The sequence below is a fragment of the Orcinus orca genome, chromosome 6 (genome assembly GCF_937001465.1).
Source record: "Orcinus orca chromosome 6, mOrcOrc1.1, whole genome shotgun sequence".
Classification (NCBI taxonomy): domain Eukaryota; kingdom Metazoa; phylum Chordata; class Mammalia; order Artiodactyla; family Delphinidae; genus Orcinus; species Orcinus orca.
Genome location: NC_064564.1, coordinates 87,915,928 through 87,941,860, shown reverse-complemented (window position 1 = coordinate 87,941,860; position 25,933 = coordinate 87,915,928). Strand labels below are relative to the sequence as shown.

The window sequence follows — 25,933 nt, the reverse complement described above, 5'->3', positions numbered from 1 at the left end:
TCATTTAATCCTCACCACATCCCAGAGAGAAGGTTCTACAATCCCCATTTTATACATGAATAAACAGAGAGAGGGGTGTGGCAGAGCCAGACATGAATGCCCCTCTCACCCACTGCCTTCGGTGACTCTGAGATTCAAAATGATCCAAAAGATATTCCAGAGTGGGTACTCCCATGACTGTCCCTACTGTGTTATTAAACTGTCTGCTCAGGAATTGGGGCACCCATTTCAATTCATCACAAATTCCTGACACAGGCACTTAGGGTGATCTATCTTCATTACTTATGTGCCATGATGAAATCCTGCATGTTCATCTCTCTCTTTCACCTTTCTCCCCACACCTCTCTCCCTCTCTCTCTCTTCTTGGAGCTTTTTAAAAATCTCATTGGATGGGAATTCCCTGGCGGTACAGTGGTTGGGACTCTGTGCTTCCACTGCCGTGGCCCGGGTTCAATCCCTGGTCGGGGAACTAAGACCCCTGCAAACATGGAGAGGCCAAAAAAGAAAAATTAAAAAAAAATTTTTTTAAACATCTCATTGGAAAAGTCAGAAGCCCCCTTGACGGAAAAACCACCATGTATTAGGAACCTACCAACCCTCACAGTTCTACTACTTTAAGGCCACAACTGCCGATATTTAGGGAAGGTATTTCCTTCCAGGGTTTTTGCATGTGTCTATTTTTAAATAGTTAAGACCACCGTAGGACCACCTGACTTGAAGCTCAGTTGTGCGTGTGTTGGTCCCACTAGGCTAGGACTCCTCCAGGGTCAGCCCGGTCAGTATACTGAAGTTCATAACCAGCTTTTTTTCCACTTAGCATTATATGGTAAGTATTTTCCTCCATCATTAAATACTCCTAATAAGTATAATTTTAATAGCTGCATAATGTTCCATTATTTGAACATCCTTTAATTCAGTTAACTCCCCTATTGTTGGCTAGTTAAACTGTGTCTAGTTTTTTTCCATTATGGACAATACTGAGATTAACATCCATGTACACAAAGCCTTTTTACACAACAGACTATCTATCTCCTTTAGGATTGATTCCTAGAACAGAAGTGTCTGGGTCAACAATATGCAGTTTTATGGTGTTGATATGTGTTGATCAAGAACTTCTCAGCAGTAGTAAACCACTGACACTGTCACCAGCATAGCTGGTCTCACCAGGCCCTCACCAAGTGCCAGCTTCTGAAAGCACAAAATATAAAGGATCCAAGGACAACTGAACCAGGTTTCCCAATAAATCAATGGCAAAAAGAACAAAGTAGGTGGGAAGCAATCATAGACCAAAAGAGACTTAAGAGACACATCAACCAAACACAAAGTAGACCTTGTTTGGATGCAGATTCAAACTAAGTGCAAAAAGGCATTTTTAAATAACTAGGGTATTAGATAATATGAAGGAACCTCTGTCAATTTTGTTAGATAGATAATGACATCCATTATTACCACTGATGGATGACACTGTGGCTAAGGGGAAAAAAAGGTCCCAGGATCAACCTATTAACAATGCACATTAACACGTTTATGAGTTAAATGATACAGTGTTTGGGATTTGCTTTAAAATACCCCAGTCTTCCCCTTCCCTCCACTCCAAAAAGATGGCTGTAGGAGGTGGAACAGATAAAGCACGACTCGCGTAATGTTGCTGAGTGATGTGTATGTGGGGGGGTTATTATACTATTCTAAGTCCTTTTGTGAATTTTTAGAGTTTCCATAATAAAAAGTTTTAGAAAAAGAAAAAGGAAAACTGGCTCTACGTGAAGGTGCATCGCCAGCCAGTGCTGCTGCACCTGATGTGGCATCACCGTGGCGAGATGCAGTCTTGGTGTTTTGTGTGTCCCTTGGGGTGAGAAGCAGAGGAGCAGGGGGGCTGTTTAGCGAGCCCAGGGCCACAGGCATCACAGCCAGCCTGGTGGCTTCCATGTTTGTTGCCCAGTAGAGTCTCCTGGGAGCATGAGCCCCAGCACCAGGGGCTCCTCAACTGGTCTGGCAGTGAACTCGGACACCTGCAGTGGCCTAAGCTTCCCAGGTGTCTCTAAGATGAAGAAAAGGTTAAAAACCAGAGCTCTCGCTCGCTTCCTCTTTTTATAGACAGCAACACCAAGACTCACCACAAGTCAGAACCTCAGCCTCCCGGCTCCCATTCTGGGACCTCTCCACCATACCACACTCTCGGGGATGCTCTAGGGCATGAGCTCTGCCGGCCAGCACGCCTGCGTTCAAATCCCAGCCCTGCTCTTAAGGGTGTGCCACAGCAGGCAGGTTCCTTTACCTAAGTCTCACTCCCCTCACCTGGAAAATGGAGACGATTCTCCTTGTACCAGAGAGCGGTGGTGTGAATAGAATCAGATCAAGTTGGAACCCAGAGTGCTTAATAAATGTCAGTGCAAAAGGCTTATTTCCAGCCCCTTGACTGTGAGTTCCTTGGGGACAGGGACGAGGTCATATTCATCTCAATCTCCAAGTGTATGGACTGAGGGCCCTGAGTTGCTATGCACTGAGTCAGGGAGAACATCAATGAGTGAATGAATAAAAAATAAAGAGACCAAGCAGTGCTTAATGACCGCCGGGCGCTGCAGCCGTGGGCATTCAGGATTCACAGCCAGCTCTCGGGTGTCCTGTCCCACAGCCCTCCCATCCCAGGTCAGCCCTGGAGCACTGTGGCCAAGGGACCACATGTCTGTAACTTGAGTCAAGGCTCTGAAAGCATGTGTGACCAAGTGTTGCTCGGGGAACTGGCAGGCCCAAGCTGGTCACCAATCGAATTCTTTCCTTTAAAAATATTGACACTTAGGGCTTCCCTGGTAGTGCAGTGGTTGGGAGTCCGCCTGCCAATGCAGGGGACACGGGTTCGTGCCCCGGTCCGGGAAGATCCCACATGCCGCAGAGTGGCTGGGCCCGTGAGCTATGGCCGCTGAGCCTGCACGTCCGGAGCCTGTGCTCCGCAACGGGAGAGGCCACAATAGTGAGAGGCCCGCGTATTGCAAAAAAAAAAAAAAAAAAAAAAAAAAAAAAAAAAAAAAATATATATATATATATATATATAGACACTTAAATGGCAATTTAATTCCCCAGTTCACACAAGCCCATGCTGAAGACCAGCTCTGGGTTTCCCACTTCTAAAAGACAAAGTCACAGCCCTTAAGTGGTGACAACCTCACACCTGTGCATAGAACTTTCCGAACATTCCCTGACCTGCATTCTGACTTGACCTCACAGCCACCCTCTTCTACAGATGAGGAAACTGAAGCCCAAAGAAAGGGATTTGCGTGAGGTCGTACAGTTGCAACCCAAAAACTCGTGTTGGAAGGGACCTGAAGGTGACCCTCTGCCTCCTCCCCCCCACACACAAACACACCTCTGATGCTTCTATTTCCTCTACAGTCCCTGCCACGTCTTACAAGCTTCCCCACCTCCAGGATGGAATCTAATGACACTTGAGATAGGCCTTTGTATCTTCAGGCAGCTCTGCCTGTTAGAAAGCTCTCATTCCAATTAAAGAAGTGGGCAATTTGGGACACAAAGCCAGGTGCCCTAGGTTTTTACCTCTTGCTGCTTCTTCTCCACAAACTGCAGCTTCCTTGTGCGTTCCTAGGTTGGAGGACCCTCAAAAGCCCAAATTCCGCATTTTGCGAACCAAAATGAAAACCTCCCTCTAGGAAAGCCAGGAGCAGGCCCTTCCCATGCCTCTGGTCTTTCGTTTTCTCCTCTGTAAGACCAGCCAAGTCAAATCTTCATGCCTCTACGCAAAGTGAAATCTTCACTTACCGGAGGGACTCCTCTTTCAGGAGCTACTGTGGGTATGGGAAGCGGGGGCCCCTCAGGGAGAGCGCCACCCAACTCTTCTGCCCCAGCCGTGGGAAGGGACTGCTCTGTTGTGGCTGCTGCTAAGTCTTCATCACCAGGACCCTGAGAAGCCAAACCAACACGATGAATCAAGTCACCTCACCCATGATGCAATGTGCACACTGCTGCTGGGGAGTTTCGTTGACTTTCCTTTCAGTGGCACTAGCCCAATTTCAAAGCACTTCCCTACCTACAACTGTCATTACACCCAACACACTCACAGAAGCACAGACTCATAATCCCCTTCTGAAACATGCATCTCCTCTAAACCCCCTCCCCAGTCATGGTGCTTACTGCCTCTCACCCCAGCAATGCTGTCTAACTTTGGACCACATTCCGAGAAAGTTCTCCTTGGACAAAGATGGGGGTAGAGGGTCAGGACAAAGCCTGCTCCCCTGACCCCCTCTGCTCTGCTCCTTCAGTTACATCCTGCCTCCCTCCGGTTGGTGCCGACCCAGATAAATGCTCTGTGCACTTGGCTCTGGGAAGGCCGGCAACTGCTCCTGTCTCGTGACCCTGACCTCTCTCCCCACTGTGAGCCAGAGAGGATGCTAGGAGACACTTACGGAAGTGACTACTTGCTTGGGGGCCGCTGTGGGTGTGAGGGGAACCAGGCCATCAGTGGGGAACCCGCTGGCCTCCTCTTCCTCAAAAGTGCTGAGGGGCACTTTTGCTGTAGCTATTGTTAAGCTTTCTTCACTGATTGGACCCTGAAATGAAATTGGCATAAGGGATCGTGACACTTCATCCACACCCCTGGTTGATGGGTGTGTGATTATGGGGAGGAACCTGCTGAGGCCATCACACACCTCTCAGGTCGTCCCCTCCCTGCCCCGGAGTACCCTCCAGCACACCTGTGCCGCGTGCTTTGGCCCAAACCTGCGCATCCTCAGGAACTGGCACTCCCTACCTCCGCAGGAAGCCCTTCTGTCTCCAGACAGCTCTGCTAGTTAAGTTCTAGTTTCTGTTGAGTAAAGACTTGGTAGAACTGGGACCTGAACCCTAGTTTTCTCACCCTGTGACAAGGGATTTGCCTTTAAAGAAGAAGGAAAGGTAAGGAGGGAGGGAAGAGAGATGAAGGAGAAGAGAAGAGGAAGAAGAAGCAGGAGAAGGTGGTGGCGACGATTTGTTAATTACAATAATCCATGTAACTGCCAAGTGGCCTTGGGAGCCCCGTCACCTGGCCAGGGCACACCTTCCCCACTGTAAGGTTTCCTTGTCTGGACATTAGACCAGAGGTGAAGGGCTGGGAGTGAATGTGTGGAATGATCTCAAAGGCCAGTGTTGACATGTGATGGCCTGACAAGCCCCTCGTTTCACTCACTCAGCAAACATCTACTGAGTCCCCAGCATCAGCCGGGATGAAGACAGATCAGTGAGCAAGACGTATGTGATCCCTGGCCTCACAGAGCCTCCAGCCTGGAAGGGAGCCAGTTGTGATGAGGCCTTCCGAGGAGACGTTTGGGGTACTGTGAATGTGTCTAACGGGGAGACTTCACAGCCTGGGAGTCACCTCCCTGATGAAGCGGTGTTTGAGCTGAACTCTAAAGGATAAGCAGGAATTAAAGGAGGGAAGAAGGAGAAGGAAAAGGTTCCAGGCAGAGAGGGGAGGGTGTGGGAAGATTCTAAGGCAAGAAGGAAATAGGTATGCTCAAGAAACTGAAAGGCCAGTGAGGCTGGAGCGCCAAGAGCAGGGACAGTGGCCCAAGATGTGGACCTAGAGGCTGGCGAGGCCAGACCCTGCAAGCCTTGGAGGCCAGGTGTGGGAGCGGGGTCTGCAGTGAGGACAATGGTCCACAGAGGGCTGCCCCCACCAGGAGGAGCCGGGGGCAGAGAGGATGGAGGAGGCCAGGAAGGGCCTTAACCATTGCCCGGGCTGGGGATGCGGTGTCTCGGTACAGGGGGCTGGCGTTGGAGAAGGGTAGAAGGAGGCAGATCTGTGATGTGCTGGGGTAGAAAAATCAACAAGACTTGACATGTGACAGAACGTGGAAGTAAGGAAGAGGGAAGAGAATTCTGGATTAGGCAGCTGGGGGATGATGGTTCCATCATCTGAGATGGGAACACAAAAGGAGTGGAGACAGGAGTCTAGGTTTGAATCTGTTGAGTCTGAGTGTTCTAGGATACTTGCATCCTGTCTTCAGGAGTTGGGAGCAGTGTCTCCGTGAGGCCTGAGGAGAGGGCTGAGAAGGCCTGGCCATGCCCTTGGACCCCGCCAGGGCCTGCCTGCACCTGGACCCTCCACTGAGCTCTGAGAACCTGTGCTTGCACCCAGAAACGGGCATGGCGGTGCCCGCCATCACCTCCTCCACTCACACCCAGCACTCCTCCACCCCGGCTCCCGAGCCCTGCATCAGCCTGCTCTGTCCCCACGCCTCCAGGGCCCACAGTACACTCACCAGGCACTGGCAGACTCCACCTCTGAGGGAGTATTTGGTCAGAGAGGTGTCCCCTCCCCATTCAGGTTCTTCTGGATTTGCTGAACAGAATGGAGACCGGCCCCCTGAGAAGGCCAGGATCCGCTCCCAGCTGTGACCTCAACTTTCCAGCACGTTATACTCCTTACCAAAGTGAGCCCTTCCCCAGGGTCCTGAGTGGGCATGGAGAGGGTCAGTCCCCCGGTGGGCACACTGCTGGCCTCTGCTTCCCCGGCACTGCTGACGGGCACCTCGGCCTCCCCTGCTGCTGTCGCTGCTGAACCTTCTTCGTTATCTGGACCCTGAATAGGAAGACGTCACAAAGGGGCCCCATCACTGATCCGCTGCGCTGTGGCCAGGGGAAGCTAAAACTGCCCTCCCCGAGGTTACTGATCATTGTGGTGACAGGTCCAATAGATGCTTCCCAGGCCTTTACTCACTGGGACTCTTGGCAGGAGGTGACATCGTTGGCCACTCCCAGAGCAAGAAAACACCACCCCTGACCCAGACCTAGACACAGCCTCCAAACCCACCACCCTCCCCCCGAGGCTTGCTTCCCCCAATCTTTCTAAGATCCTACTGTGACTACATCACTTCCTGCTTTAATACCCTTCATTCCACATATTGCATTGATATACGATATTTGCTTTTCTCTTTCTGACTTAATTCACTCTGACTTCTGTATATACAGCAGAAACTAACACAACATTGTAAAGCAACTATACTCCAATAAAAAAATTTTTAAATAAATAAGTAAAAATGAGAGCAAAAAATATTTTTTAATAAATAAGTAAAAATGAGAGCAAAAATAAATAAAAGTTATATATTATTTAAAGGAAAATGAGCTAAGATCAAATAATTGAGTTTAAGGTCACTCATGCTTTACTGAAAGCTGAAATTAAAGAGCATGTATAAAATCTGGAAAAAAAAAAAACACCCTTCAGTGACTTCCCATTTCTGCTGGACACTCAGGCTCCGTCTCACGGCATCCACGGTCTCAGAGGCTTCTCTAGCCACATTTCCCCTCCCCATTGCTCACACCGGGCCCCACAGCCATGCTGCGCTTGTTTAGGTCTGTGTGTGCTCCTGTTGATGCCTCCAGGCCTTTGCTCCTTCTGGCTCACCTCCCAAACACACGTCTCACCCCATCACTTCTAAGCATCCCCCTGGTCTCGCCTTCAGCCTCCTTTCCCCAGGAAGGCTTCCTGGTCCCCCGAGTCTGGGCTCTGGGCCCCTTTTGATGCTCCCCTGTGCCTCTATTGTCCCTCTTCCCTCTCTGTTCCCAGGAGCTGGGTCTATCCTATTCACCTGGAGCCCAGCACAGCACTCCACAAACACCTGCTGAATGAGTCAGCAGAGGCCTCGGCCTCCAAATCAGTGTCTACTGGGACTCGGCCCCACAAGGATGTCACTCTGTCCTTTGCAAAGAGGTGAGGAAGGCCAGTGACTGCTCCCACCTGAGCCGCAACCAAACTCCAGAAGCAAGTGAAGCGGAGCATGTGCTCTGAGCTAATTACCAGAGTGACCCCTTCCCCAGGGTGCTCGGTGGACATGGAGAGGGTCAGTCCCTCGGTGGGCACACTGCCGGCCTCTGCTTCCCTGGCAGTGCTGATGGACACCTCGGCCTCCCCAGCTGCTGCTGTTGCTGCCAAACCTTCTTCCATATGTGGACCCTGGGAACAAAGGCATCACTAGGGACCACGTCACTTGCCCATGCCCCCGATCAAGGTGGCTGTGGCTGGAGAAGACTGACTGCCTGTGTCCTCCGGCCGCTTGCATTTCTGTAGCTTCTTTCCTCAAGGCACTTTGTTATCTGTGATGTTACCCCAGCTCCACAACAGTCCCAGAATCCCTGTGGCAGGAGAGACTGCAAGGCACATGTGTCTCCCATGTGATTCCAAGCATCTGTTTGCCACACCAGTGACTGGGAGATCAGTGCCTCCTGAGACACATATAGCTACGCCTCCTGCTATAGCGCTAGACACTTCAATCTAGACCTGTCTTCCTCTCTGTGACCTCCCCTACGTGCGCATCCAGGAGCCATAAGAACAGGGCAAGTGTCTTCGTCCATGATGGTGCTTCAGAGGTACGCAGGCAGCAACCCCGCCCTCCTCAGCCTTCTCCAGACTGGACACCCCCCCTCTTTCCCTGTGACTCAGTTTCTGCAGGAAATTCACAGGCAGATTCTCTGAAGGTTACACAGCAGATGCAGGAAATGGCAACAGAGAGCAGCTTTGGCTGTTGGTGTCACCAAACCGACTGTTTTATCTGTTTCACAAAGGTTTGTTTTTAAAAAAAATTTGGGTGGGGTTTTGCTTCGTTTTGCTGCAAAAAGTAGTTCTTTGGGTTTTTTTTTTTTGTTTTTCAGCCACACCTCATGGCTTGCGGGATCGACCAAGGATTGAACCCTGGCCCCGGCAGTGAAAGCCTGGAATCCCAACCACTAGGCCACCAGGGAACCCCCCAAAAATGTAGTTCTTTTGGATACTAAAAACACTAGGCTGATCAGAGTTAGACATATTTCTTTGCTGAAGGACTTCTCAGAGCCTTCTCTGTGAGAAGAATACAGAGTGGATCATTCCCCAAACTTACTGGCCTATAGATCCATTTTTCCATATAACATCAAATCCTGTTTTGTCCCCCCAAAACAGAGAAAAGATGATGTCATAGGATTTTAAAATGAGATTTTTTTTCTGACTCAATGTCAGCTAAAGCCCCAAAGTACAATTCCATAAGCCTCAGGTAACCTCCGTGTTCTAAAAAAAGGAGCCAGAGGACTTACATGGGACAGGCAAAGAGAATGAAATGGAATCAGTTCTATCAGCATTCGCCCACCACCTGCCTTCGGCTATGTAAGAAAAGGTAAAGAATTCATTTAGGGGTTGAGTGCTTAGAGACTTTTGTAAGAATTCCTTTGGAGACAATTTTCTGTGTGCTGTGGCTCCCCACTGGCCCCCACCACAAACCATTTGGTGAGCTGGGTATGTAGTGTTTGGACTTTGGGAGGCAAAGGGACTGGGGTTTGATTCCCTCTAGGGAACTACCAAAGGCAAAAGCAGGGAGCCATCCAGACTGAGTCAAGAGAGAGAGACAGAGATATCTGCTCTGCAGTTGTTTTCCTAGTGAATGACTGATATGACCCTTCCAAAGGGAGCCAGCTAAAGCCATCTGGAGACGGACTCCCACCCAAAGGGCCCCCTAGAGGATCAGGGTGACCAGCACAGGGTGGAAGCCCAGGCGGAAGTTAAAAGGCCAAAAATGGACTTGGGTCCTAGATTCCCTGCAGGAGGACCTGTAAGGAATCACAAAAGCCCCCGTGAGAGAATGTTCCAGCAGCCAGATATCTTCCCCACAAAAGGCCCAGATCACTGTCTGACCAGCCACATAAAACTATGTCGTGGGGCTTCCCTGGTGGCGCAGTGGTTGAGAATCCGCCTGCCGATGCAGGGGACATGGGTTCGTGCCCCGGTCCGGGAAGATCCCACGTGCCGCGGAGCGGCTGGGCCCGTGAGCCATGGCCGCTGAGCCTGAGCGTCCGGAGCCTGTGCTCCGCAACGGGAGAGGCCACAACAGTGAGAGGCCCACGTACCGCAAAAAAAAAAATCAAAAAAACTGTGTCCTTTTCTCCAGGTGGGCCAGACTTTCGGGTCAGGGGGGGAGTGATGAGAGGGAGGAGAAAGAAGTAAGAAAACAGAGAGGAAATATCCCTAACCATGCTTCCTTCCCTGCCTGGCTCCTGGTTATATTTGTATTGAATTTTTGATATTATGCTGCAGGGATTTTGGAAATACCTGTGAAAATAGGTTGTTACCAGATAGTAACTGGAAGAGGAGAGAAGTGTCTTGAGTTTTCACCCCAGGATAGGGGAAAGAATGAGCTGACACAAGGGTTTTAGCAGAGGCCACAGGTGAGAAACATAATTTGCTTTAATTTGGCACCCTCCCTGTGTCCAGCATTTAAACAACTGGCTTTGCAAATGTAAAAGCCAATTACCAAACAATAGAGCAAACACACCTGCAATTAATCTCATTCTCTCTTGAAGGGGCTCAAAGGGCAGAAGAGGCTGTGCATCTTCACAACAAGAGGGATTGAGAACCCAGCATGCATCTCCCGGCAGGTTTGAGGACCTGCCTCTCCTCCCCTGTCCTGGTGCATCCCTGGGGAGACTCTGGGGCCCTGGGACTCCCGCCTTCTCTGTACCAGCAGGAGGGAGGCAGTCTCCCTGATATTCAACTAAAACCCTTGTGACTCTCTATGGTGCCCAAGACAAGTCACCATCAAGTCTGAAATAAGCAAGCAAATGTACTACTGACTCAGACGAAATTTACCATTCACTTACCTCTTCAGTGACATGAAGGAAGGCCCCATCCCCCGAGCCAGTGTCAGTAATGGGGGAACCATCCACAGTATCAACTGTCTCCAGTGTGTCATTCAGGATCTCACCAGACCCTACAGGAAGCAGGCATTTTGCACTTAATAACTGCATTTTGCAAATGAAAAAGAATGTGGTCTCTCTTCACCTATGACTTGAAAAGATGTCCATAATACAGGATTAAGAGGGAAAAAATGTTGCAGAAAATCGGACAACGAAAGGCAGTATTACATGGTGGTTTCGATCACAGGCTCTGGCACCAACTATAGGGTGAGAACACTGCTTTGCCGCTTACTAGGAATGTGACCTGTGGCAAGGCATTTACCCTGTGGCTCAGGTTCCTTGCCTATAAAGAGGGGATCATAATTCCTATCCCCTAGGGTCATTTTGAGGATTATGTGTTACAAGGATTAATTAAACTAATGCAAGAAAGGCACTGAGGACAGTGCCTGACATATAGTTAGCAAGGGATAAATGTTCATTGTCAGTGTGGTTCTACATTTGTAAAAGGAAGAAAAACTATATATGAGAATACACGTTTTATCATCATTATATATATTATCATTATATAATTAATATATTAATTATTATATATAACATATAAAATATATAGATAATTATGTACATATGTGTGTGCAGATAAACCACACATACTAGGCTAAACCACAGTACTTAACAGTATTGGTTTCTTCCAGAGGACATCAGAGGAAACTATTTTTTTGATTCATACAACTCGGCATTGATTGAACTGTTACCACAAGCACATATTTCTTTGGCAATTTAAAAAAACAAATGGAGTCCTAAAGCAAAGAAAAAGACATTATACTAACATGAATGCCTGCCTGTTACAGGCTGGGCTGCAGGCTAAGCACATCCCACGCACTGCCTCCTGGAAGTCTCCGGCTGGCCCATCTGTCCTACCCACAAGCACCTCCATACCACCTCGCAGCAGGTGGGCAGAACCAAGGCAGGAATCCTACGTTTTCAGTATCCCCACTGTCACCCCACGGTGTGTGTCCTGCTCTGATCTGCACACTAGCACCTTGTGATTATTAACCCCGTTTTGCAGAGAAGGAACAAGGTCCCACATAAGAGGCTGCGAGGGGCCTGAAGCCAGCCCTTTCCACACACACTGTGCTCATGCACGTCCCATGGTAAGGACACTGTCGAGGGGGAGGTGATGAACTATTCAAGGGACCTTGTGCCCACATGCACTTAAAAGACTGAATGCCCAGCAGTGGTCAGTCTCTTACTGCTCTCTCGTCCTCCCTGATCTGACCACCAGGGGGTGCTGTGCTAGCAGGCAGAGGGACCCCAGGCCTCTGAGTCCCCACCCCTTGGAGGACCGAGTTTTGGGGGGGGGACCAAGGTCCTACGCCAAGATGGTGTCAGGGACCCTTGGGATAAAACTCCTGGGAGGCTTTCCCTAGCCAGGGACAGGGCTCGGGGTTCAGCCCCTTCCTCCTCACTGAGCTGTCTGCTCAACAAGAATGAGGATCTCTAGCCAGCTCTGCTGTTTCTGCTTGGCCTTCTGTCTGCCACAGAAGTAATCTGGCACATGCCGGGGAACAGGCGAGCTGTGCTTAGTCTGGGTCCCGCCTCCTATGCACTCACCCCTCAGTCTAGGGGAGGCCCTCGTCTCCTGGCCCTGCAGCCTCTGCCCCCTCCTAGCCCCTCTCTCTGAGATCCTAATTCCCCCCAGGAGAGCAGCATGTGCCATTCACAAACCACTTCCACACTCGCAGCCACAGCATTCAGTCCTCTCATCCAGCCGGGAGGCAGGGGTTGTGAATGCTCGCAGTGGACGCCGGAGGAATCCAAAGCTTGGAAATGCTGAGCAACTTGCCCACGCCCGACAGCAAAGAGGTGTCTGAGCAGGGTTTCCGTCCAAAGGGTCTCATCCAGCGGTCTTTCCATGGCTACACCCTGACTCCTTGCTGGTATTGTAACTTTATTAAATTATTATACAATTGTTTTCTATTCAGTACTATATACCTTCTCTCACAGACAGACTTCCCAAGTTTAGTTGTTAAAATAATATTCATTTACTGAGGGCAGAAGTAAAAGGAATAATGATGCATAGGATTGTAGAAGACAAAATACCGAAGTACAAGAGAAAATAAAAGCCACCTACAACCTGCCACCAGAGATGACCACTCACAGCATTCTGTTGTATATTATTCTAACACACACACACACACACACACACACACACACACACACAGTGCTCTACATGGTTATATATAAATAGATATAAATAACATATATTCAAATTTAGGGTCACAGCACACATATAGTTTTGAAAGCTGCTTTTCTTGTGGAGTACACCATGATCATGTCTCTGGGTCATTAAATTTTCTGTGTCACCAATTCCAGGGCTGTACATGTGAATGTGGGCAGTCTGGGTTGTTTTTGACCTTGTACCTAAATCTCAGTGCTCTGGCGTTGGCTGTAACTTCAGTTTGAATGGTTACCCCTCTGATAAAGGGCAGAAAATGCAGGCCGATCTCCGGCCATGCTGCTGCCTGGGGGATCCTGTCAGATCCTGTGCAATTGCTTCTGCCAGGGCTCCTCTGTATGGCTGGGCAGGGGTGAGAGCCCTGGATGGGTAGTCAGGAGGCCAGCACTGCCCCCAGGGCCTGCCAATGACCTCCTGGGTGTCTGCCCCTCTTTGGCCATCAGTTAGTTTCCCACATGTGCCAACAGGAGTTTAGATGGCCTGATCCTCAGAGAGTCGGTGAGTTTGTGGCCAAGGCCGGAAAGAGTAGGGATTCTGGAGTCAGGCCTGGGCGCTGGCTCAGTCCCACCACTCACTAGCTGTGTGACTGTGGGCACATCACTCACCTTTCCAAGCATCAGTTTTTTCATCTGTAAAATCCTAGCTAATACTAGCGGCTAGTAGACATGTTGTCAGGATTGGAGGGGAAGTATGTAAACACTTGGCACACAGTAGGTATTTAATAAGCAGCCACAATTATCACAAGCTTTTCACACCCCAGGCCCTTCTGGAGGGGTGGAGTCTGGGGGTTAAAAGTTCTGGCATCCAAGATTAAACACCGGCTTTGCCATTTAGGAGCCGTGGAGCCTCGGCTGGGTGACATAACCTCTCTGTGACTCGATTTCCCCATCTTGTTTGGGAAATGAGGGTGATTATAGTCCCTTCCTCAGGGGGTTGAGGGGAAGCTCAAGTGAGATGCTCTCTATCACATACATCACCCAGTCGTCACTCAACAAAACCCACTGCGTATGAAGGTGCATCGGGGACTTGCCTTGCTTGGGGCTGCTGTGCGGGACGGCGCTCACGTTGGTGGTTTCCTGGGGCCCCTCAGGTACAGGTTCACCGGAAAGCTCTGCATCCTCAGAGGGAGAAGACAGGATTGGAGGTGTGTTGATGGGGCCAACTCTTGCTTCTCTAGACTGCAGGGGAAATGAGACCCAAAGGATTTACTCAGCAGGAGAGCAGAAAAGACGGCAGTGAGTATCACTGGAGAAAACAGTATCTCCACAAAAGCTGAATAAACCAGAAGAAAACCTAGACCTGCCTATTGTGCACCTGGGCGATCACTGGGCCACCCAGGCCCTAAAAAAGGTGTATGTTAGGGTAATTAAACTTTGTTCAGTTTACAGCAAGACTCTGATACTCTTGGCTGAAGCTCTTTGAGCACAGAGACCATATCCCTGTGATCCCTGCATCCCAGGCCAGCACAGAGGAGGTGCTCAGTAAAGATGCGTTAAAGGGAGGGAGGGAGGAAGGGGGCTGTGCTCAATAAAAGCTGTATAAATCCAATCCCAGAGGTACACTGGCCCTGTATACCTATGAAAAAAAAGATGGGTGTGGTTTCCTTTCTAGGAAACTTCAGCTTCTGTGTAACTTTTCCAAAGCCAGTCAATGTCTTCACCACCTTTACCAACTAGGAAAAAGCAAACAAACCAAAAACCCCAACAGTTGGAAACAGAGCAGTTCAGAGAGCTAGGCAGAAATCCTGATAAAGGGCAGCAAAGGTCATCCCCAGACCCAGGATCGGGGAGCAGCTCCTGTGACCCAGGGCTCGTTAGTGGTCAGATAGTCTCATCACTTTCTGAGCTCAAGGGGCTAGGGTAAATGGAGGGATCCTACTGACCAGTGTGGGACCTGTGGTATGAACACGAAACAACTAAGACGCTAAGATTTCAGGGTAAATTTCTTACCATACCTATCACTTACCTATCCTGACTAATAACAGAAGGTTATTTCCTTAATGTCAGAACCTAGTATATAAATGATGACTCTCTGGTCCATCAGAACAAAGAAGATTCTTATGCGCCCCAAAACTTAGGATTTAATGGTTCAGTTCTTATAACCAAACTCGAGTCAAATCCCAGCTCTCCACTTATTAGCTATATTATATTGAGAAACTCACATAACCTCACTGAGCCTCAGCTTCCTCCTCTGTAAAATGGGGCCAATAATAACTACTTAAAAGTTATAAAATGCATGGAGGTGCTTGGCATAGGGCCAGGCCCATAGTATGAGCCCATAAATGGTAGCTATCATCAACATCCCTAGATGTGATTTCTCTGGGTGTTAATATTAAAGGTGATTATCGTTTTGCTCAACTGTACTTGTAGTTTTTTCCATAATGAATATGGAATACTTGTGTACTAAAAAAAAGATATAGTCTACTGTACCTTAAAATCTCCAGGGTGAGGGCAGAGATGGAAGGCTTCAAGAAGTTGAGCCTTGAAGAATGAACAGTTTCAGAGAACAGGGATGGAAGGAGGCATTGAGGTGAGAAAGGACACAGCACTGCCAGGGCCTGACAACCTGTGCTTGGCCAGGGTTCGAGGATGGAAGCAGGGGGATAAAGCCTGGGGAGGCAGAGAGAGGGAGGGGGCTGGCTTTTAGGTGAGAAGTCTGGCCTTAAACCAGAGGCAACAAACTGTGTCCCTTTGGGTATCAGGATGGGGGAGATGTGGGCAGGTGTGTACTTTAGGGAGTTCACCCTGGTGTCAATGAGAGCATGGATTTGGGGTATTGAAGTTTAGGCCAGGAGACCAGGAGGGTGCACTAAAGAAGCCCAGTGAGGCAGGAACCAAGGGGGTATAGTGGGAGCAGCAAGCAGTCACCGCCCCCCAACCAAGGAGAGGCTGTGAAGAAGACCAAGTTAGAGCTCCCCATTCCCCAGCTGCATGGTGGTCTAGCAAGGCGGTAAGGACCCCTGCCCCAGGCAGGTTCCTCTCCTCTCCCTGCCAAGGGTTGGGGGAAGCCACTTCACCATGGTTCCCTAGCCTGGAGCAAGACTGCTGGTGGCTGGAAGCCAAGTGGCTTTACAAGGGGCTTGGGATTTGAGATGAGGCAGGTAGGGCAGGTGAGCGTACGGGAAACACAGGACAGTCAGGTAAGGGTGGGCTGAGCTCAGTAACTCAAGGTGGCAAAGTTTGACTTATATGAAATCACCAACTCCAGCCTCTCAGCTAAAAACCTCTTCTGGCAAAACCCCAACAAGGCAGCCATGAAGCCTGGGTTCAGGGCAGAGCTGGTGAGCTGACCCTCGGCAGTCAGGGTCAGGTGTCCTGTCTCCAACAGGCTGCTGCTGGTTTTCAGGCATTAGTGTGGATGGAGAACCAGTGTGGCCTGTGACAAAATGGGAATGTCAAGCCTTAAGAGTTTTTAATTAAAATGTGGTAATTTGGGCTTCCCTGGTGGCGCAGGGGTTGAGAGTCCGCCTGCCGATGCAGGGGACACGGGTTCGTGCCCCGGTCTGGGAAGATACCACGTGCCGCGGAGCGGCTGGGCCCGTGAGCCATGGCTGCTGAGCCTGCGCATCCAGAGCCTGTGCTCTGCAACGGGAGAGGCCACAACAGTGAGAGGCCCGCGTACCACAAAAAAAAAAAAAAAAGGGGTAATTTGCTGGCCCACGTTCAACACATATTTCCTGAAGCCCTACTGTGTGCCATGTCTTGGCTGATCCCCAGGATATAGAAGTGAGTAAATAAGAAGGGCATCTGTCCTTAAACTGCTGGACTACGGGGAGATGCAGACCCAGACCCAACTAACTGTGATGAGTGTGACACTTGGGATTGCCGGAGTGAGAGTCACGCGTGAGGAGGGCAGCGTGGCCGTGGCCTCCAATGATGGGCTATGGACTGGATCCTGAAGGAGTGGGAATTGGCCAGGCAGAGACAGGGGTGGGCAAGGGCCCTCCGGGCAAACAGAACCTGCAAGAGCCAAGGCACAGATGAGGAGTGAAAGGGTGTGTTGTGTTGGGAATCTGTGAGCATTTGGGTGTGGGTGGAAGAGAGGTCCTGTCTGTGGCGCAGAATCACCTGCAGAGTTTTGTGTAAGTACGGACCATCAGATCTTACTCCAGACCTACTGAATCTGAATGTCCAGGTATGCAGCCCAGGCAAGAGGCTTTTTTTAAGACCCTCCCCCAGCACACACACCCCTACACGCACACATACGCACAACACATACAAGCACACATACATACACACACAGACATATATACACAGACACATATGGACATATAAATAAACACACACACACACACACGTTCAGGACTTTGATGCACAGCCAGGGCTGAGAACCCTAAGGTATTAATTCTAACTCGTCAAAGATAGAGCTTTCCAGAAATGGAAAGGTGTGTCAGCACATGCTGACTTAGCAGGGGGAAGAATTGGGGAGCAGGGACTCCTACCCTAAATGGGGAAGGAGGCCAGGAGGGCCTGGCTTTTTAAGGCCCTGAGTGCTCAGGCAGTCCATGATTCAGTTCGCTAGTCATGGCTTGTGTCCTGGAGGGCGGCAGGGCTGGAAAGGCTGAGGACAGGGAAGTGAGATTCATTCCAAGAGAGAAGCCAGACAGAGAGGGGAGGGGAATGTCTGAGCCGAGGAGAGTAATTCCACCCCCCCCCACCACCACCCACCCCCCCCCCACCACCACCCCCCCACCCCCCCCCCACCCCCCCCACCACCACCCCCCCCCTCGCCCTGGAGGGGGCGGGGCAAGGCTGGTGGCCAGGGAGGGGAGCCTTCCAGGAGAGGGTGAAAGGGAGAAGTCCCTAGCTGGGGGTGACACGACTGATAGCAGCCTGGGTCCAGGCTGGAGACCTGGCTCTGCCACCTCCAGGCTGGGCAGCCCCGGGGCAAAGCACTTCACTTGTGTTTACCTCAGTGCCTCCTCTGGGGAATGAATGGAAAACACCACCCTGCAAAGAAGGTTACAGCCCTCCCTGACCAGCACCCGCCTCCATGACGTCTCATGCTCCTAAGCCCCACTCCCCTTTCCTGTCCGTCGCTCAGCGCCACCTCGGGTTATTAGCCTCTCTGCTCAAGTCAGCCTCACTCCTAGCTGTGAACTGGTACCCTGGGGGCGGGGGGCAGCGTCAGGCTAGAAAGCCCAGGGGACCACGGCTCTGTGCCCTGCTGCCCTATGCCCTGGACATGCCAATGGGGTGGCCAAGGGCTGATGGGCACACAGGATTGCAACACTGCCCAGAGAAGCCACCCGCCAGTCACCACCTAGGCGGGCACCTTGGACCCTTGACTTTCTCCATCTCAGCTACCCCCAAATCGGCTGTGGTCCTGAGGATGCACCCCTGCGACACCACCCAGGCCGGCAGCACAGGGTCACGGCCTGAACCCTCGATGGGGCATGAGGGGACCTGTGCTCTAGCCTCAGCTCAGCCACACACCCTAGGGCCAGTCTCCTGCCCTCTCTGGGCCTCAGTTTGCTCATTTGTACAAAGGGCAGTTTTCTGTACACATCTGAACAGAAAGAGGTGACCTTTAAGTCCCTCCCACACTAACAGACTCTGGTCCTGTTCTGCACCATCCACCCCTCTGTCACTGGAGGTCTATAATTTAAAGCCCCCACCTTATTTCTAGCTCCCTGCTTTCTTCTATCAGAGATGAGTCTGTAGACTGAGCCAGACCAGTCGAGGAGATGGCTGGGGCTTCTGTGCTCAGTGACTCAGACAGTGCCGGCTGTTTTCATTACAACAGGCTCCTTGGTGTCTCCACAGTCTGATTCAGTGCTTTCAAAACCACTTCCTTGTCTTGGCCATGGGGCACATTCCCAGGAGGGAGGAGGCCCACACCACTGGGAGGATGGCTGCCTTTCCCATGGGGCCAGAAACGAGCTCCTGGGAGGACTCTGCATCTCATAGGAGTGGGGGCCCCAACTTCCTTCTCACAGCCAGAGCCCTGAGCAAATGTGACAACAGCCACCGTTCAGGGCCACCTCCCTTGTGCCAGGCACTGGGCCGAGACCTGCCCCTGCATGGCCTCATCTAACCTCACAAGGACCTCATGAGATAGCACGCTGATTATTGTTTTATGGGAGAGGGGCTGAGGCTCAGAGAGGCTGAGTAAGTCACCTAAGCTCACACAGCTGGGAGGTGACAGAGCACAAAGTTCATCTTTGGACAGCCCTCTCGTGGCCACAGCACAGGGTGGCACCCAGGTAACGGTGTTCCCCTGCAGTTGGGATTTTGCAAAGTGCCCATTGGCCAGTGTTTTCCTGACCTCCCCAGGTGAACTGTCTAATGAAGTCACAGTTCTGAGAACAGAGACGTCAGACCAGGACTCTCTGATATCGCCTAGCCCCCTAAAAGCCGACTAAGAGGACATGGCACAGCATCCAGTACTCACCGGGGCTTGAGTGTAGGTGACGGCTTCCAAGATCTCAGCTACTCTGTCTGTATCCTGAAGCCCGCTGGTCTCTCCTGACGCCTGTGTGGAGACAAATCATGCTGGGCAGAGGGGGGCAGTTTACAACTGCGGAGTCACAGAAATGAACTCCTGTGGAGGAACGGTGCGTGTGTGAAAGAGAAAGAGAGAGATGGAGATGGATGGAGACAGAGGGAGTGGGATGGAGAAGACAGCATACATCTTGGCTATTCTTTCTGTTTCCTTCCACATTTTATTGCTCAAACAAAAAACTACAATCAGTGTAGTCTCTCTAACATACCTACCTGCATTTTGCCCAGGTGCCCTTCAATCTCGATCAAAAGGCATTCCCTCTTTGTGCGACTGTCGCCAGAATTCCTCACTGGGAGTTGTTACATTTGAAATACATCCTCCCTTTGCTACCTAGTCTTCAGGGTTAGCCCCCTAATGGCAGCCAAGACACCGTATGCCATGATTTTGTAACTTATTTGTGGACCCTTGGGTTGTTTCTGTTTGTTCAATAGCAACACGGAGATGAAGGAATAAATACACACAAAGCTTCCCTTCTTTCAGCGTCATGCGAACGCCAGGCTGGGATCACAGCCTCAAGGAGAGCAAACATTCTCACAGATCCAAGTTCCACCTTGGAGGGACTTTCCAACGACACTGGCAGCAGTTTTTACTAAATGAATAAAATCAGCTTATTTTAGCTTTGGGGCTGACACCACCCAAAGAGGGGCAGAAGCTCTAGGAATACGCCACGCTCTGCCCATCTCTGCCTTTCCTGCATTATTGCCATGGCTTCTGCCGGGAACACCTCTTCTTCATCTGGATGACACTTGCCTGTCACCGGTCAGGCATCAGCTCCGGCCTGACCGGCTTCCCACTGCTCCTCCCCCACCTTCCTGTCCTACCTGACCTCTAGAATTTGGGTCTGAGGGCCACTCACACTCAGCTCTGTCACTGCAGTTTGGGTGTGTGTGAGCATCTGGAGGATAGAGACAGTTCCCAGTTCATCCCTTTATCTCCAGCATCTCCCCAGGTCTGTCACCTTGCAGGTGCTCAGTCAATTCTGGCAGGGGGGAGGGAGGGAAGGAGGGGGGAAAGGACCCATCTTTTGTCCCCTGCCCACCACCACTGCCCCCCAGCTGAGGAACTGATTCATTTGCCAAGCATAAAAGCTAAATTTAGTTTTGCTTTTATAAGAATTTACACCCAGAATGTCTTTGAGTTTTTACTTTGATTTTAGAATCCTGACACCCTTTCTTGGCAGGAAGTCTGGAAACCACGCCATTGACTGGCACGGCCACAGAAGAACCTAACACCTTAGAAGAAACGCAACTCCTCCCTCACACACACCAAAGACATGGCTGAAGTTCTTAAAAATAATAATAAAGCCAAAAAGCCCAAAATAGGACTTGATGCAGTGCTTGCCAAGATGAGAGATTTCAGAGACTCCATGACGTTGGGAATGAAAAATTGCCTGGGCGCCAGCTTCTCTGGCTGCCGGGGGGAGGTAGGGGCTCACCGAGGATTCTTCAGCTTCACACAGCTCCTCGGGAGTCCTGGGGTCACGGTGGATGGTAAGCTGCTGTATAGACCCCTAGGGAAAAGCAGAGGGGTCAGAGGCCACGTCTACAGCACAAGCAGCCATGGGAAACATGACTTTTTTGTAACAGAGAAGAAGCCGTGAAAGGACAGGTGTGAGGAGTGCCGCCCAGAGCCGTGACAAGGAAACCAAGCCACCTCCAGACCTGTTCTCATTCAGGGGCATGCTCCTTGGGCCAATGTAATATGAGCCCCACTAACTAGAGAGGTCCTTGGAGAGCATGGTGTTCAAAGCGTAGACTAACAGCAGCCTCCTAACTGGTCCTCAGGTCCCCAGCTTGTCAACAACGAGCCCTAAAATGCACGCCTCCCGCACCAGAAAGTGTCTCTCCCCCATGACTCAATGCTTCCCAGCTGGAAGGAACTGTCCCCAGAGTAGGTGTCCACCAACCTCCCTGCTTCCACTCTGCCTCCCCTCTCCACACCTGACAGCCCGTTCTCCACGACTATCCCCAAGCAAGCGTTTCAAAATTATTCATCAGATTTTAACTTCTTAAAATCCATCTTCCACTGTCCTACAGATAAACCCAAACCCCAGGCCACAGGCCTGTCCTGAATCAGTTGGGAAGGTATCAGTAAGAATAGTGCTGACTAAATGAATAACTACAGTAACTTAGGGATCTGCTTTAGAATGGCTTATTCATAAAAAACATTTTGGGCTTCCCTGGTGGCGGTGGTGGAGAGTCCGCCTGCCGATGCAGGGGACACGGGTTCGTGCCCCGGTCCGGGAAGATCCCACATGCCGCGGAGCGGCTGGGCCCGTGAGCCATGGCCGCTGAGCCTGAGCGTCCGGAGCCTGTGCTCCGCAACGGGAGAGGCCACAACAGTGAGAGGCCCATGTACCGCAAAAAACAAAAAAACCATTTTGACAGCAAAATCAGTTTTCCGGTATTTTTTTCAAGTCGCATTATCCAAAAGGAGAGAGAGAAACTACCTCACACTCTGGCATCCCAGCTATTCCACCTTTGTAGAAATTACATGCAACTGCCACCCTTTTCCAAAGATAAAATCACTGAAGGATCTAACAAACCTTACCCTTTCTATAATGCCTTAAAACATACAAAGTGCTTTCACACAGGCTAGCTCACATGACTCCACAACCCTGTGGCCTAGGTTTTCTTATCCCTACTTATAGATAAGAGAACACAGAGAAGATCAGAGAATCCAGGTACTGTCTAAAATCATCAAGCTACACTGAAAACTCAGAGCTGGAATCTAGGTTTTGTGTTCTGGGCCTAGCTTTCTCCCACCAGCATACATGCCTCTTTGAGGACATAAGAATAAGATAATAACAAGAATAGTTGCTTGTGTTTGTCGCACGGTGTCCAGAGGCCCCCCTGATCTGCAGGGCTCGGACTCACAGTGAATCTCTCCAGCCCCGTGGCTCCTGCGTTGCCGACGAAGATTCCCGCGCTGGGCTCGAAGGCCAAGACCCGGGAGGACCTCAGGAAGGGGATGTGGCTGTGTTCTTCGCAGTCCACAAGGAGGGTCACTTCCTCACCCTGGACAACCATGGCAAAGCGGTTCCACCTGTGGGTCATCACGGGCACCGGGAAGGCGGCAGCCTCGTGGGACACCTTGGAACCGGGCTCCGTATAGTACAGGATGACCCGCTGGCTGCCGTCCTCCACTCCTGAGAGCCGCAGGCCCAGGTAGATGACCTTCTGGAAGGCATCTGTGATAGCAAAGAGCACGCCGCCTCGGGCACTGCTGGGCTTCGCCATCACGCTGATGGCAAAGTCCCTGAAGAAGGTGGGTGGGATGAGGGTCCTGGCCGGGCGGCCGACGTTGGCACCAGGCCCGAAACTGTAGGCCGGGAAGCCACCATAGCCAGTGACAAAGGACACGGACGAGGGCAGCGGGACGCCGATGAGCTCCGTGAGGTCCAGGTGGCCCTGGGAAGCCAATTCTGCAGGGAGGGAGAGAGGAGGCCATGCTTCACATATATATTCGACTACGCTTGGAAATGAGGAAGACATAAATTCAGGAATGAAATGGGATCCTTCAGGAACCCCACTGTTGTGTCTTAATTATTGTTTTTCAAACTTTTTTGACAACGACCGACAATAAGAAATGCATTTACATGGCCACCCAATATGCACGTTTAGACAAATATATATCTGTAACAGCGAAACAGATGTTTCATAAAACATTATTTACTTTTAATACTTACCAGGCACTATGATATTTTCCTTTCTGTTTAACAATTCTTTTTCTCTTTTGTTTTATTAAAAACATGCTGGAAACAACCTACTGAATTGATATCATTACCCATGAACAAGTCATGATTAGCAGTTTGGAAAACATTTAAAAATATTCCTAGAATATCCCTACAGTGTTCCCCCATCAACTTAAGGATTTTTTCCCCATTTCTTTCTTTAAAAGAGGATAGGTTTGGGACTTCCCTGGTGGCACAGTGGTTAAGAATCCACCTGCCAATGCAGGGGACACAGGTTCGAGCCCTGGTTCGGGAAGATCCCACATGCCGCGGAGCAACTAACCCCGCGAGCCACAACTACTGAGCCCGCTTGCCTAGAGCCCGTGCTCCGCGACAAGAGAAGCCACCGCAATGAGAAGCCCACACACCAAAACGACACTCGCCGCAACTAGAGAAAAGCCCATCCACAGCAACGAAGACCTGATGCAGCCAAATAAATAAATTAAGTAATTTTTTAAAAAGTGGATAGGTTTATTTTGTTTTGTTTTATTTTGAATGAGGTCTACTGTTTAAGTGCCTCAGGGTGTGGGGAAAAAAGCAGTGACAAAACCAAGTGTTCTCAGACCTTAGGACAACTGAAATCCGTATCATCGTCATCGCCCTTTGTCACTGTCGTCATCATGGTCAGCATCACCCGCATTCCCCGGGCTCTCACTCTTATCAGGCTCTAATCTCTTCACATACATTAGCTAGCTCATTTACTCCTCACAACAACTCCATGAGGGTAGGTACTATTATCCCCATTCTACCCCAGAGAAAACTTAGAGAAGGTAAGAAATTTGCCCAAGGTAAGCCCCTCAGGAGAGCATCCCACTAATGAGGTGTGTTCTTAACCACTACCCCTTGGGGGGAGAAATAATAGGCCTCCATTGTGGTGGCCTGGAAAGGACCCCAGGTTCATGAGCCTTGGTCCACCCAACCACTGTCCCCTGGGAGAAGGCTGCAGGCTGGCTTGCAGTGACGTGCACCCCTGTGCACCTGCGGTGATGAGATAGGAAGGCAGGTCCCAGAGAGAGGTGGGCAGGAGCTCTGCAGGCGGGACAACAGATGCAAACTGGATTTTGAAAAAGGAATGCTTGAAAAAAGGAATGTAAGATATTCATTTTGTTTAATATGTTTAGATTGATTTCATGTTGAGATGATAATTTGGGGAAATTCTGGGCTAAATAAAATATATTATTAACATTTTTAGAACAAGAATAACATGAGGAACAGGCATGGGCCCACCACTCCACTTAAGAAAGAAAATATCAACTCAGCTGAAGCTCTCATGGACTCTCTGATCCTATTCTCCCTGCCTATGCCCCAGAGGCAGCCACTCTGGGGGTCTGGTGTTTATTATCCCCATGCATGCCTTTGTGTGTTTACTACATGACTATATGTCTCTAACAGAATGCAGCACTGCTGTGCCTGTCTACTAACCTCATATAAATGTTGGCATGCTGCATGTATTCTGGAACTTTTTTATTTTCCACTCAACGCTGTATTTTTGAGATTTATCCCTGTTGAGACGTGTGGTTCCAGGTCTCATATTTTCACAGCAGTACTCTAGGTATACATAAGCCACTATGGATTAGTTCACATTTCTGCTGATGAGTGAGGTTACCATCACTATTACAACCACTACTACTATGGACTTTCTTATACACATCTCCTTGTGCTTACCTGTGCAGGTAATTCCACCACTTAGGGTAGAATTATTGGATGATATGGGTATATGCATCTGCAACTTCACTGAGTGTGGCTAAATTGTTCTCTTAAGCAACTGTGCCATTTTTAAAAAATTGAGATATAACAGACATGTACTATTGTGTAAGTTTAAGGTGAACAAAGTGTTGATATGATACTTATATTATGTATTGCAGTATGATTACTTCCCTAGCATTAGCTAACACCTACATTATATACCATAATTATCATTTCTTTTTGGATGCAATTATTATCTTAACTATCATTAAGATGCAACTGTGCCATTTTACATGTCCACCAGAAGCATGTTCTTGCCAACATTTAGAGGAGGTAGAGAGATGAGATTTGGGGAGTGGTCCATGGGGCTTTTCAACTACAGTGATGATGTTCATTTCTTTTTTTTTTTTGGTGGTACGCGGGCCTCTCACTGCTGTGGCCTCTCCCGTTGCGGAGCACAGGCTCCAGACGTGCAGGCTCAGCGGCCATGGCTCACAGGCCCAGCCGCTCCGCGGTATGGGGGATCCTCCCGGACCGGGGCACAAACCGTGTCCCCTGCATTGGCAGGAGGACTCTCAACCACTGTGCCACCAGGGAAGCCTTTTATTTCTTAAACTAGATGATATTCAAAAGTATTCCTTGTAGTATTCTTTATAAAAATGCCATGGAAAATATTTCACAACACTCAAATGAAAACGATTGTCCCATCCTCAACAAAGGGCAAATCTGATCATGTTGAGAAGGCTTCTCTGGCCATCTGTGCCCTCAGGGTCCGCGGCAGCCTGGGCACCTGGCTGGAGAGGCCTTTGTGGTCTAGACCCAGCCGCATTCTGACTACCCAGCACTCCCGACGCCCTCCCTCCAGTGCCCCAGGCCATCACAGGTCCCCTCCCCTCCTTGCCAAATGCTCTTCCCTCTGCCACCACCCCACCTCACCCCACCAGTTATTTTTACCAGAATAACTAACTCCTCATTCTCCAAGACTCCCTCCCATGAAATCTCTTGTTTCACCTCCTGACCTACATCTCCTTCCAGGCCCGCATCAGATGCCCCCTCAATATATACTGAGGTCTTCCACTTCCACTCCCAGCACACTGCAGGTCCCTGTTGGGTCACTTGTCTCTCTCCCCATT

At 50.1% G+C, this 25,933-nt stretch overlaps 1 protein-coding gene across 3 annotated transcripts in view; it reads right to left on the bottom strand.

The window, feature by feature from the left end:
- The window catches only part of COL15A1 (collagen type XV alpha 1 chain), a 105,110-nt gene that overhangs the window by 48,278 nt on the left and 30,899 nt on the right, over window positions 1-25,933 (bottom strand). For 2 of the 3 annotated variants that reach the window (XM_033431191.2, XM_033431190.2), the window contains 9 exons: window positions 22,258-22,805; window positions 20,817-20,891; window positions 19,271-19,351; window positions 13,908-14,055; window positions 10,606-10,715; window positions 7,784-7,939; window positions 6,416-6,568; window positions 4,416-4,559; window positions 3,772-3,912 (listed from right to left, as the gene is read on the bottom strand). In XM_033431191.2, coding sequence (XP_033287082.1) covers window positions 3,772-3,912; window positions 4,416-4,559; window positions 6,416-6,568; window positions 7,784-7,939; window positions 10,606-10,715; window positions 13,908-14,055; window positions 19,271-19,351; window positions 20,817-20,891; window positions 22,258-22,805 — 1,556 coding nt within the window. The remainder of the gene's footprint in view (window positions 1-3,771; window positions 3,913-4,415; window positions 4,560-6,415; window positions 6,569-7,783; window positions 7,940-10,605; window positions 10,716-13,907; window positions 14,056-19,270; window positions 19,352-20,816; window positions 20,892-22,257; window positions 22,806-25,933) is intronic. The other variant, XM_049711130.1, reaches the window with a different exon arrangement.